Consider the following 13829-nt stretch of genomic DNA (forward strand, 5'->3'; position numbering starts at 1 on the left):
CGACTTCTTCCACACAGACTCACTGCAGGAGTTCCTGGAGCTGGAGGAGCAGTGCCAGGAGGAGGACTCTGCTGTGGGGTCCCAGCTCTCCCACAGACCTGCAGTATCCGACTTCTTCCACACAGACTCACTGCAAGAGTTCCTGGAGCTGGAGGAGCAGTGCCTGAGCCAGGATGAGGGCCATGGGGCTGTCCCTGGCTGCCTGGAGGTTCAGGTGAGGGAAAGGGATGGGAGAGGGACCATGGACAGGCAGCTACCTTAGCAAGGGGTTACAGCACACCCACAGCTCTCAGAAAAAGCACTTCTCTCCTGGCTGCACACAGGATTTTTCCTGCTGCCTCTCTTTACTACAATGGGGATCTTCATTCACTCTCCCCCCTATTCCCCAGTGCTCGGGACAACAAGATGCAGCTTGGACCCTAAAATGTAATTTAAGTTTAGCAAAAAGGATATTTCGGTGTTATATACATACATACTCATAATTATTAAATCCTTTTGCTTATAAAAAAAAGAAAGATGGGCACTGAAATCCTAAAGTAAAACTCAGTGAACCAATCTTTTCAAAGAATCATGGAATTTTCAGGGTTGGAAGGGACCTTTAGGATCACTTAGTTTCAACCCCCCTGCCACAGGCACGGACACCCCCCACTAGAAAAGAAGCTGTAATTTGGTGTTGCCTTGCCACTTGGAGGATCTCATGTGAAAAATCTGCTCAGTGCCATGTTTTCCTCCTGTACCATAAACTCTGTGTCCTGGGAATTCGCGGGGACCGAATATGAAATTGCTGCTTCCCACCCTCTGTGGCCTGGCCTCTTATCTCCGTGCCTGAGGATTTTCCTGCCCACTCACTTTCCTCCTCTGACCTCAATTCACCCGGGTTTATTGATTGCCCAGACTATCCTGATGAGGCCTCCAAGCAGCAGATCCAACATCATGGAGGATGAGGACGAGGCTCTCCCCATCTGTCAGACCGGGGACGTCCTAAGTGCAAGATGTAAGTAAACAATATTATTAGCTTTTCAAAAAAGTTCTTCTGGCCTAAAAGCTGAGGGGACTTTTTGCAAGTCTTTTCTTCCTGTCTTTTTTCCTTTGGGGATGAGGCGTTATTCCTTCTCTGGACCTTCTTTTATCTCTCCTTTGCTCCCTCCCTAAAGAAAAAAAAAAGTAAATGGTACCCACTCATATCTGTAAATGTGCCTTGATGAGAGCTGTCCAGTGACATCCTTCCAAATGGGTATTTTCCATTTCAAGAGGCACAGTTGAGAAGAATCCAGTTGTTCTGTTTTTTGTTCCATTTGTGTCTTATGGCTTGTTTGTTCAATAGTTCAGGAACTTCACAACTTGCGTGACTGAGGGCTCTTTTCTTTCCAGATGAGGTTGTTGGTTTCTTGGGTGAAGGCACTTTTGGACAAGTAGTGCAATGCACCGATCACCAAGAGTAAGTCTTTTCATTCGAGACATTTCCTTGACTGATACCCTCCTGGTGTGGCTCAGGAAGTGCTTTCTGACTGCCTCAGGCTTTATCTTTACCTCCTCATCTGCTGTTCTGTTCCTTGAAGGCTGCAGCAGTTCCCACACACAAACTGATGTCAGTTTAGTGCCTGAAGCTGCACCTTCCACACCCTCAGCAAACCTTTTCTGATGAGGTTCCCATCGTTATAAACAACGTAGATGGGGAGCATTCCTGAAGATTCTGAGGTAAAACTCCTTGTTTGCCCTGTCTTTCCAGCAATGGCAGGAACGTGGCTGTGAAAATAGTCAAAGACACTGTTGCGCACTCCGGGGCAGCTTACGCAGAGGTGCAAGTGCTGGACTCTTTAAAGGCACTGGACCCCAGCAGCACACAGTGAGTAGACAAAGCCAACCTGGCTGGGCTTTGGCTTCAACACTTCCCAGAGGGCACCTTCTGGAACAGGTGACTCATGGAGCCAAGCATTACACAACTGCCTGTAGCAATTCCTGTCTTCTTCTGCTTTTGCAGGCACTGTGTCCAGATGTTAGACTGGTTCGAGTACCAGGGCCATGTCTGCATCGTTTTTGAGCTGCTAGGGCCCAGCACTTACACCTTCCTCAAAGAGAATTGCTCTCTGCCCTTCAGGCTGGAACACATCAGGCGCATGGCCTATCAGATCTGCAAAGCTGTCAGCTGTAAGTAGGGTTCTGTTGTGCTTCATTTGTTCAAGTTTCTCAGTGGGATTTGCTAAGGAGCCTTCTTATCTTGCAGTTTTGCATGTGAACAAGTTGACGCACACAGATCTGAAGCCAGAAAACATCTTACTCGCCTCCTCCGACTATACAGAGGAGTACAACTCCAGCCTAGTGAGTAGCTGTCCTCTTCCCCACCTCCCCCTCAGCCATCCTATGTCTTTCTTCAGGCTCTCACATCCCATTTCTTCATTGCAGAAGTGTGTGGTGCGCAGACTGAAACGCCCAGACATCAAAGTGGCAGACTTTGGGAGCACGGTGCTTGTCCATGAGCCTTGCTGCTATCCGGTCACTACAAGACCTTACAGAGCTCCTGAAGTCATCCTAGGTCAGTAGGAGTCTCTTAGGTGCAGCCTTGGCCTAAGAACTTTTGCTGTGCTGTTGAAGTTGCTACGCAACTGTGGCACATCTTGGTTGAGCTGTTGAACTCTTTGCAGCCTGGTACAAACATGAAGCTTCTGAATCTTTCCACAGCCCTGGGATGGTCACAGCCGTGTGACGTTTGGAGCATCGGATGCATTCTCCTTGAGTACTACCTTGGATTCCAAGTATTTGAGGTAGGCAACTAGGAACCTCAAAAGATGCAGCATGTACAATGCCACCCATCTTGCTGAACATGGGAATGCTCTGTGCAACAAAGGCAGCGGCGTGTCTGCAACGCCACCCTGCAGAGAGAGGAAGATGTAGGCACAAAGGAATTGTCTCAGCAGAAGACTTGGACAAGCTGCTCTCAGCAAACACTTGGCCAGCAGCTTGGTGTGAAGGGTGACCCCAGCAGCACACATGATTTACAAGCCACACTAAGTAACAGATGTAGTAGCCTCACCCTGTCAGCATCAGGAAATACTACTCAGCTACCCAAATACTCTCACCCAGAGAGTTCTGCTGAAACTTGACATTTATGAACTTCAACCAATCCACACCACAAAAATAAGGCTGGGTCAAAGGAAAAGCCTCCAGGAGGTTGTATCTGCTCCCAAGAAACAAACAACTACAGCCCCTTTCTTCCTTAGTGAGAAATGGATTATTGTTTGCAGGGTACAGGTAAACATAAAGTAAGGTCATGGTGTGGTTCTTGGTAACTTCCTCTAACAATGGACAAAAATGTCTACCTAGATCTCCCTCCAGGCCCATGAAGACATAGAACACCTGGCAAGGATGGAGCAAATCCTGGGGCCTCTGCCAAAGCACATGATCAAGAAAACCAGGTAATTACATATTTCTGTACCTCGACTGATAGAGATCAATCCTTCCTGATTTGGTTTAATGGCAAATTTTAAAAACAAGCTTAATAAAGTCAGATTCACCCTTCTGCTCTAATGAACAGCTGTCCACTCCTGTGGAATCTTTCCAGAGCAGTCCCCAGGTTGTGGACAAATGTGCTGCTGAACTCCTTCTAGTGCAGGGACAAAACAGCATCTTTGAATCACCAACTGGGCTCTGTTTGTTTCAGGAGAGGCAACTATTTCCATCGTGGCCAGCTGGCATGGGACCAACACAGCTTTGTTGGGCGCTACATCTCATGGCACTGTAAGCCACTGAAGGTAAGAGGAGAGAGGGAAAATATCTGTGGGGAGAGGAGCTTGAAGTCAAGGCCACAGTTCCAAACACACCTTCTGCTGTTTTCTTCACACAGGCGTTCATGACCTGCAGCAGCGATGAGCACTGCCACCTGTTCGACCTGATAGAAAAGATGCTGCAGTATGACCCAGCCAAGCGCATCACTTTGGAAGAAGCCCTCAAACATCCTTTCTTCTGCCCCCTGCAAAGGGAAAAAAGGGCACTGCCTCCTGGAGCTGAGGGGGCTGATACAGCTGTCAGTCCCCCAAAGAAGAGCAGAAGATGCTGAATGCTTCTTGGTTGCAAGTCTGTTGTTTGTTACAAGTTAAATATTTGTAGGATTAAGGTAGTTGGTTGTTTGTTGCAAGTAAAATGTTTGAAGGATTAAGGTAGTCTGTTGTTTGCTGCAAGTAAAATGTTTGTAGGATTAAGGCAGTTTGTAAACGCCCATTTTGTTGTTGTTAACACGTTTTGGTTACTGAAGCTGAACCCAACTGCTGGCAGAAAGCTTCCTCTAGAAAAAGATACTGATGGACTTGGTTGTTTCCTCCATTCATTAAGATGTCAGGACAGGGGATGCTCTGAACCCTGCACAGATCTCCTGCAACTCTGTCCTCTTGCTGAGTGGTCTCTACAGTAAGAATTCCAATACCCAGAACACACAGCTCCCTATCACCACCACCTCAATGGCTTCATCACTGCACATCCCCCACATCTCCAGCTGTACCCTATCTATAAAATTAGTAGCTGACCCCCTACTGATAATGGCACTGGCAACACACCTTGCTTACAGGTGGAGAAGCTAACACAGCCATGGGAGCTCCTCCTCCCTCCAGGGAAGTCACTGGAGCTGCTCAATCCCAGCAAGGGTCTCATTTTTAGTGTCTTCTAAAGGGCAAAGGAAGTCAAGACAGGAGATGAAGCACATAAAGTTGCAGGTTCATAATTCAAGTGCCCCATAAATGAGCTTGAACTGTCCATCCTCAAAGGCACTTCAGCTTCTGAGCTGCTCCTCAGAAGATGCTGCTTCCTCACTCCTCTGGGGTTTAGCACAGGCATTTCTCTGGTAGCCGGGCTGCTTCCCTGACAAGGGGGAATTCACCTCCCCACCTCCAGTGCCACAATACCTCATCACCCAGCAGGGATCACCTCATCACATCCTTGTTCCAGAGGGGCAGCCAAGTCAAGCCAAGGACCCCTGCACCTCCATGAGTGCAGCAAAGCATTTGTCCCTTCCCCTCAGCCCCACTCCTAGGAGGAACACTTCCTGGCACAGTGGGCACTGGCTAAGACTGGGGAATGTAAACCCACAGACTCTAACAAGTTGGACACTGACAGTTTTAAGCAGCAATGCTCCAGGGGCAGGCAAGGTTCCTCACTCCTGCTCCCAGCTCTTTGAACACCACCAGAAGAGCCTCTTGCCAAAGAACAGCACAGTGACTCACCCTACCCAACCCCTTCCCACCACACAGCTTTGAGCAGAGCAGTCCCACAGGAGGGAGTCAAACCAGCTCAAGCCTTGCTTTCCCGCAGCCCTGTCAGCAGCTCCCCTGACCAAGCTACAGTCTCAGTGCAGAGACCACCTGAACACACACCCAATACATCCTCCCAACCAGCCACCCCACTGCAGAGCTGCCAGAATCCTGACTGTGGCCACCCCCAGGCAGTTCCTCTCCTCCTCTCTGACATTTCGGCCACTCCAGTTCCATTTCTGTTATGCTGCCACAAATCTGCAATGGCCAAAGTTCTCCTTTAAGCCCCTTTTCAGAGTCTTGCAGAAGAAATGCTGAAATCCCTGACAAACCTTTTCCAGGCTGGCCAGACGACAGAAAGGGCCCTCTTCCCAACCTGCATTTTAGCGGCTTCCCTGCCATCTGGACCCCTTCTCAAGAGACACAACTGAGGCAGGAAATGGAATGTCTACATCTACAAGTAGTGCTTCTTTCCTTTTATACTGCTTTTCAACCTCATTTGGCTCCATCTGCTTGTTACCTGCTCCATCAGCACCTGCTCTTCTGCTCTTTGCTCTCTACATACAGTGTGCACATGAGATTACAAGCTCTTTCACCAGCACATTTCAATTCCTCAGGGCCCTGTGTTCCCTACTGACTCAACCACCCCCTCCTTTCTCCCTCCCTGATACCTGCCAGAGCCCATGACCTCACTCCTGCCAACAACAAACCCTTTGGAATAGCAGGTCCAGGACTAGGCATGTCAGATCCTCCTCTCAACACCAGCACTTTCCAACAGAACAGGGCAGGGTGCTCAAAGCACACGATGGTGGCGGAATCCTTGGAGAAAACCCCTTGGCCTTGCTACCACAGACTACACAGCCTGACCACAGACCTGAAACGAGCATTCACCCACCTCACACCAGCACAGGGGACCTCGGCTACAGAGGCAAGACCCACTTTTACCCACGTGGGTAAAAAATCCCATGTATTTTCCTTTAAGCCAAGTTCCTGCAGCCTGCACTCTTGAAGAATGCCAACTGACCCGAGCCAAAGCGCGGTTGGGCACACAGAATAAATTGACAGTAATCTGACCGCTTGTGGTCGCTGAGATGCTCAGAGAGCTGAGCACAGAGAACTTAAACCCTGTTCTACACACTCAACAGGCTCTTTAGCAAAGCTTTTACACTGACACAAAACGGAGCTTCTGTGGAGTCAAGTGAGCAAAGGCTGAGAGCAGCCCCAGCACAGGGACTTACCCAGCACTTCACCAGCCACCGCCAGGTCACAAAACCTTTCTGCACAGCCCCGAGTCAGCTTTGCACCAGAAGCAGCTGGAAACTTTCCTCCTGCCTCCAAGCTGGCCTCCGTTACACCTTGAATATTCAGTCCTGGAACTGGGAAGGCTCAAAGCTCTCTTTCTCATCTGGAAAGACAAAGTGTTGAAATGAAGTTGTCATACACAGCTCTTTGGTTTCTTTGTTATTTTAATCTTTTACAGAAACCACTTAAAGAACCACTTGTGTGTCTCCTACCTTATCTTGCAACCTATGTAACACAGCACACAGTTCAGTTCTTGGGCAGAGGAAAAAGAAAAGCAGAGAAAAAAATGAGACACAAGTGCCAAATGCTGTGCTGGAGGATTCGGACACAAGCACAGAAGATGCTGTTCAGGGTAACAAGCACACAGGAAAACTCCTGTGCCATGGAACATTCAGAATGTCAGGGCTGGATTCTCAGCCTCCAACGGGGCTCTGCCAAGTCATACTGCGGCTGAATCACAGACTCATGGATGCTGGAAAGGGACCATTGGAGCCCACCTGGAATAACCTCCCCTCTCCAAAGAGTGCACAACACGACCACTGCTCCTCAGAGCAGAGTGTGGGCCTTGCTCCTTTCAACATGGCTTTCCCAGCTGCTTCCTTAGGGGAGACCAGGTAGCACTGACAGGTTTTCTCTCACTTCCACCAGCATCCGGGATACCGAGTGTGAGGGAATGCTGCTTCATTTTACCTTTAGCTCCAGGACCAGGTGCTCCCCTCCAGCCAAGGGCAGCCTGAGCTCCCTGCAGCCTGCCCAAAGTCCTAGGCCCCATCTCGCTGTGCTGGGGGCTGCTGCTTACCCCCCTGCACAGAATCACAGCCTGAGGAAGGGGCTGTGAGCCCAGGCCTCTGCTCAGCAGGGGAACCTGGAGCCCTCCAGGGCTGTGCTCAGACAGCTTGGCAACATCTCTGCCACAGCCTGCCTGAGAGCCTGACAGGGAAAAGGGCTTTCCTGATGCCCAGAGGGGACCTCCCAGAGGTCACTTCATGCCCATTGCCTCTTGGCCTCTCACTGCCCACCACTGCAAACAGCTCTGGACCCTCCCATCAGGTGTTCAGAGAGCTTGGGATCCCACCTGAGCTTTCTCTTTTCCAGAGGGAGCAGTCCCAGCTCTCTCAGCCTTCCCTCCTGGGACACACTCCCCTCCCTTCACCAACTGACTGCTCCTCTGAGGGACTTGCTGCCGTGTGTCCCTGGCTGGCTGGCACTGAGGAGCCCAGAACTGGACACAATGCTCCCCTCACCCATCCCCAGGAGAGTGCAAGGATCACCTCCCTCCACCTGCTGGCACTTCTTTTTGTAAAGACAGCCCAGGAGACCAGATTCCTTCTTGGAACTTAGGACACATTGCTGGCTCATGAGCAGCTTGGTGCCCACCAGGACCCCTCCCAGCCTGTGCTGAAGGTACAGAGAGGATCCAAGGCTGTGTCATTAGATACAGATTATTTAAGCTGGCAGACTGCAGGGCATGAAGAAGCAATAGTGGAGGGGCTCAGACAATTCAGACGTTTAGAAAAAAGCTATTAGACAACGTTTTCTGTCAAAAATGATAGAAATGAGGCACAAACATCAGTGACAATGTTGACGTTCAGCAAAAAAAAGCAAAAGAATTATCAAATGGGCTGTTGAGACATTTCACTTCACTGGTTGATAGGAGCTGGAAATACATCAAGAGTAAACTGACTGAAGAGATTTTTTTGTTGGTGGTGATTTTCACAGCTGAATCAGACACAGAAATGCACTCAACAGGCAGCTGAAAGAAACTCGACCCTCAAATTACCTACAAATAGGACTGAGTGGGGATACCAGATTTAGAATAAACTAGGTTTAATATTAAATAATGTCTTCCAGTAACAAAAGTGAGAATTTTGGTGCCTATTAACAGGTGCTGGGGACACAAAGTGAGCACAGTACCCTACTGCAGATTTTCCTCCCAGAATTACAGGATGTTGGGACACCTGAAACATCACAGGCACGCGTGGGAAAGCTACTGGCTGCCTTTTCCTCGTGAAAATAGGGACAGAAGAGGGAAAAAATATTCCAGCACACTCCACCTCCAACCACCAACAAACCAACACAGGTATTCTTACCTCTAAAACTCCTGCTCCACAATTACAGGCAGCAACCCCGCTTCTTCCCGTGACACTCCATTCCTCCTCAGAGCCAGGGATCGCTGGAAGGCTCACCCAGGGCTGATCTCCTCCCCCCTGGGAACAGCTGACACACAACCCCATCTCCATGCTGGCAGGAATGGGTGCCTGAGGGCTCCCTGTGGCAGGGCTGACTCAAGAGGGAGCTCCACGGCTCTTCCCAGCACCCGATGGATGTGGATTCTGAGGAGCAGGCGGCAGCTGCTGGGAAAGGAGCAGAGGGGAACAGCAGCCCAGCAAGGAGCAGGAGGAAAGGGGGATGCCTGACTTTCTATAGGCTGTGGGCAGGAGATGGGAGGGAATAGTGACCCCTCTCAGGCCCCTCAGGCTCACAGACACTCCTTCTTTAGTTCTCCAACTCAAACTTTACTTCCTCCACTCCAACTATGACAGGTACCTTTTTTCGTATCAGTGGGAACATCACCAGACCACCATCACCTCTCCAATAGGATGGACAGAGGCTCAGCAACTGCGTCTGCCAGCTCCTCAGGACCCGTGTGTGGACCCCGTGAGGTCCCATAAACTTGTGCCCCTGCAGGTTCTTTAGATGATCAGAAACCTCTTCTTCTCCCCCAGTGGGGGCTCCTTGGTTGTCCCAGGCCCTGCTTTAGATTCAATTCTACCTGGGATGAATGTGGCTCTCCTGCCCTGCTCCCCAGCTGCTCCGACCACCTCTCTACTCCTCCCAGGGTACTTGCCCTTGCTTCCCATCTCTGCATGCTTCCTCCTTCAGTTTGAGGCCTTTTAGGAGCTGCTGGCTCATCCCCGCCGCCCTCCTGGAGTTTTTCCCTGGCTGCGGGATGGGGAGTGTGGGGAAATGGCATCTGCCAGCATGGCCCAGGAGCCAAGATGTCCCCCAGCCGGCCCCCTGCATGCCCCGGGGTGCAATGCATGCCCCACCACAGCAACTTCCCCGTCCCTCACACAAAGTACCTCAGTATCCCAGGGAGAAGCCTCATCTTTGTTCTCCTTTCGTCGCGCAGCTGCCAGGGCACCTACACACCAGGGAAGAAGAGAGGCTTTGCTATCACTTCCCACTGGACAGCAGGTTCCATAGAAACACCACCCAAACCTCCTCACACTAACAGCACTCAAATCACCCAGAAACAATGCTCCTTTTTGAATGTTACAGACAAAGATCTTCGAGATGCCCAAGCACTGCCTTTTAAAAAGCAGTAGAGGCTCACAGCTCCAAATATCCTCTCAAGACACACAAAACCCCTTTCTTTTTCAGGGATGAGCATCTAAATCTCTTCTCAAGCAGATGAACACAGGGCTCAGTCTGGCTGGCTTCCTGGCCTCATCAGACTACTTGCAGGGCTCTCCTTTAAGCCACCCCATTAGGTCAAAGTCATGAAGGGTGCACTTGGGGGATGATGCGCACGCACCGTCTCTCAGACACAGTGTGCACCAGCAGTAACTAGCTGCATTTTTACAGCAATTTCTCTATGTGCTCTGCACAGAAAAACACAAAAATCAAAATCTGCTCCCTCATTGATTGCACATGACCTGGATGGCTGAATGGAGCCATCTGCAGGTTTGAAACCTGCAGAAACAAACCCAACTCTCCATGATTGACTCCTCCTGTTGAAAATGGGATTTCATCTTTTCCTGGTGGCCAAAGAACACCACTGAAGATACTACAGAGACTGTCACAAATTATCAGTATCAAGATGCTTGGAGTAAGCAAACACTTAGCTCCTATACAAGTAACCTCCACAACTTGGAGAGCAACATCTTCCCTCCAAGAGTGATGCCCAGTTTTTGTAGAAGGGTCCATGTCCCTCTTACTATCACTACCATGTGTCTGGATAATTTGAATCAGCAAGTCCCTCCCACCTTGAGCATACAGTTCTGGGAGTGCCAGCTGGAAGGGGTGGCCAGATGGAATTCATGAGAAGCATCTAGGCAGACATCACACTCCTTTGCAACATCCCTTCAGAACACGAAAGAATTCCAGAGAGCAGAGCTTGGTGCAGACGGGCGCCCCCAGAGTGTTGGCAATCTGCACATCGGCCGCTCCGGTGGCAACGATGCCTCCTGAAACCAGAAAAGTCCAGATACACCAGTGTGCTGGGAGTTCCTACTGCTCCTAGAAGCCTCCCTCCCCAGAGCAAAGCAGGGATGGGCAGACAGCCAAACCATCACTGCTCCTACACTCTTTCCATACAGGTGTGTTTACTGCAGCTCTTCTGTCCCTTTGTCCATGTTCATTCAGCTCACACACTGCAACATGCATGCAGGTTCCTACCACACAGCATCTGAGTGCTGCAGCTTCTGCCAGGCCCCCTGTGGAACTTGTGCCACAGCTTCAGTTCTCAGAAAAGGAACAGAAGGGACCAAAAGCTGCTTTCCTACTCTGCCAGTGGGCACCAGGATTCACAGGCGAGGGAAACATTTGCTGTCTCAGAAGACAATCACCACTTCTCTTCATTTCCTATTCATAGAGAAAAAACTGCAGCACTATTTCCTAGCTCACTTCTCTCACCAGTGATGACTCCTGAGGCTGCCTTGGGAACTCGAACTCCAACATTCCAAATACTGTTCTGAACAAGCGAAGGAGCTGTAACTTTTCTCTCGTCACCTTTGCCTCCCTTCTCCTGCTTCCCCTGCTTTTCTCCCTCTTTTTGGTAACTCTTCCTAAAGAGATCAAGTGAAAGAAGACATAAAAAGGGAAGAAGCAAGCATTTCTCTGCCTTACATTGATTACTTGAAAACGGCTTTTCTTGTGCAAGGCCAAGGGGAAACTTGGCTGAGCTTGCTTTTACAAGCCCTTCAGCTTTTCCATGGAAAACCGCGGGAGCATAAAGAAATGCCTCCTGTCCTCAGTCTCAGCCCTGCTTCTGCACAGCCTCTGAGAAGCACTTCCCCACTTCAGCCCAGCTTCATTTCAGTTACAGCAAGCTCTCAGGTGCTCCTGGATCTCCCTCCTACCTTCCCCAGGCCCCCCATGGCAACCTCCCAGTCCTTCATACAAAGTACCTGAGAACCACACAGAGATCTCCATTGACCTTCCTCAGCTTTCTCCTTCTGGAGAGCTTCCAGGTCTGCCTGGAGACCTACACACCAGGGAAGAAAGGCGAGATGCAGTGGTTTTAGTTCACTCTGCTACGCCCCTGTTCTTTTTTTGAGGTTTTCCTTATTCACTACAGACTTCCATTTCTAGAATAATCATATTCTCCTCAAGCACATGTGAAAAGTAAATTAGAATGTATGTGAATAAAAGGAGTTAGTTATTTATATTGCAATTGGCATCTTGCCAGACTTGCTCACAGGAGAGGAGTCACTGGGAATATCTGGAAAATGAGCCAGATAAGGAACAAGCAAGAGGGAGGAAGGATTGGCCAGGGACAGAGGCTTTGGAGATGATTAATATCTTTATTATATAGTATTTTATATATATATATAGTATTTTAACTATATGGCTTTTTTATTTCTCAAACGAAAAACTGCTTTGTTTTCAAAACTTACTTCTCTCACTTTTTATAGTAAGAAAATACAAAACAACTACTTAGCAAGTCTACTTTTGCAGAGCAGGACATCATACAACCTTTTCCAGGCAGCTTACCAGGTTTCCCATACTTCAGGAAAATGTTCCAGAACTCCAACAATTTTGTCTTCTGCAGCTTCTTGACCTAAAGATTTACTTTATAAAAAAATATTTAATTTCTGAACACCCTAATAGTCACAACTATAAACAGTGTTTTTGCATCAAATGTCGAACAGGAAATATAATCAGGTTGTCTTTTTCATAGTGCTTAGGTGCTGCGTTTATCTAATACTTGTAACTACACAAACACTCCTCACACACCCAACTCAGTGAGTATTCCACCACAAAAGACTCTGCAGGCACCCTTCTGCGAAGTGCTTCCAAAACTATGTTTACATGCAGAACAGTTTCACTCACCTGATTTTTATCTATTACTTAGTAAAATTCAGCTCTCACAATTTCAGAATGCTGACTTGCAAAGGTGCAGAATGCAAGGCACTGTTAGCATCACCAGACTTGATACATATATCAGCCTCTGCAAGAACACTTACCACAGTATCCCTAAATTTCAGTATCACAGCAGAAAAATTTCTATTTAAATCAATGCAAGAAAATGAAATCATGTTAAAACTAAAGATACTGGCTGGCATCTCCAGCATTAGTGAGTGGGATGCACTACCACACTCAAGTGCCCCATCACTACAGGATTCTACTGCAACAGATGCTGATCCACTTGAACAAGAAGAAATAAAATAATGTGACTGTGTACCTATGACTTTTGGCCCCAAACCACAAATCTACTGCTTGCTCTGCCACAGTTACAGGTCTTTTTGCAAAAACTGACAGCAGGCCAGAGATGGCTTCTAAGGAGAAAACAATGCTGGCTGGAACTGTAGTGTCTTTCAATCCCAAAGAAAACTTGCCTTCAAGAGATTTATTTTTAAAGGACACTTTTCCTGGAAATGTGTAGTGGAACAAAGCAATCAGACGCCTCTGATTACCGAGAAGTGGGTGTGAGCCGGTATCAAATCCACCTGTGCCCAATTAGGGCAGGCCCCCTATTGAGCATGTGCAAGACCAGGGGGCCAATCAAAGGTGAAACTCACAGCCACAGACTAGCTCACTCTCAAGCACTGTATTACCTTTTTAGTGCTCATCGCCTCCAAGGTGAGGTTCTCGTGGCACAGCTGGTTAAGACCCAGTACTGCAATGCCAAAAGCCCCGGGTTCGAGACTCCACAGAGAGCCTAATTGGGCACAGGTGGATTTGATACCGGCTCACACCCACTTCTCGGTAATCAGAGGCGTCTGATAGCTTTGTTCCACTACAGAAATGCACCATACCTTAGGGCTAAACCAGATTGATTCTTCAGAATCACTCCCAGTGTCATCATTCCCCTCCTCCTCAGAGCTCCTTCAAAAACAAAGCCAAATGAGTGCTATGTCTCTAAAATCACCCCTCAAGCAAGTGGGAGGGGTTTGTAAAGTCTCACCTTATTGAGCCTCCTTCACAAAGGTCATCTATGGCTGTTCAAAGATTCAATGACATGCTGACATTAGATTTGGCAAGCTCACAATTAAACAGTACACACAAACATTTAACATGGACAACTCCACAGCTCATACAGAATGAAACTGGCCACAACTGGAC

General features: G+C 48.7%; 1 protein-coding gene and 1 long non-coding RNA gene across 2 annotated transcripts; one reads left to right on the forward strand and one right to left on the reverse strand.

The window, feature by feature from the left end:
* Positions 1 to 933: 933 nt before the first annotated feature.
* On the forward strand, positions 934 to 4054 carry LOC115600243 (dual specificity protein kinase CLK1-like). Its single transcript, XM_030468535.1, has 10 exons — positions 934 to 994; positions 1372 to 1438; positions 1730 to 1846; positions 1982 to 2148; positions 2225 to 2319; positions 2404 to 2533; positions 2680 to 2762; positions 3334 to 3413; positions 3659 to 3749; positions 3842 to 4054. Exons 1-10 carry the CDS (start codon positions 934 to 936, stop codon positions 4052 to 4054), a joined length of 1104 nt encoding a protein of 367 aa, XP_030324395.1.
* Positions 4055 to 11676: 7622 nt separating this feature from the next.
* On the reverse strand, positions 11677 to 13558 carry LOC115600244. Its single transcript, XR_003988871.1, has 3 exons — positions 13523 to 13558; positions 12258 to 12324; positions 11677 to 11748 (listed from the first exon to the last, which is right to left on the reverse strand). It is a non-coding gene; the product is annotated as an uncharacterized LOC115600244 (long non-coding RNA).
* Between the last annotated feature and the right edge of the window lie 271 nt (positions 13559 to 13829).

Source organism: Calypte anna, unplaced genomic scaffold, assembly GCF_003957555.1.
Source record: "Calypte anna isolate BGI_N300 unplaced genomic scaffold, bCalAnn1_v1.p scaffold_148_arrow_ctg1, whole genome shotgun sequence".
NCBI lineage: Eukaryota > Metazoa > Chordata > Aves > Apodiformes > Trochilidae > Calypte > Calypte anna.

Bases quoted from the DNA above. Each gene is read 5' to 3' on its own strand.
- LOC115600243 (XM_030468535.1), top strand. From the start codon at position 934: ATGGAGGATGAGGACGAGGCTCTCCCCATCTGTCAGACCGGGGACGTC. The intron at 2,320-2,403 runs GTGAGTAGCTGT...TCTTCATTGCAG, and splicing joins AGGAGTACAACTCCAGCCTA to AAGTGTGTGGTGCGCAGACT. The intron at 3,750-3,841 runs GTAAGAGGAGAG...TTCTTCACACAG, and splicing joins GGCACTGTAAGCCACTGAAG to GCGTTCATGACCTGCAGCAG.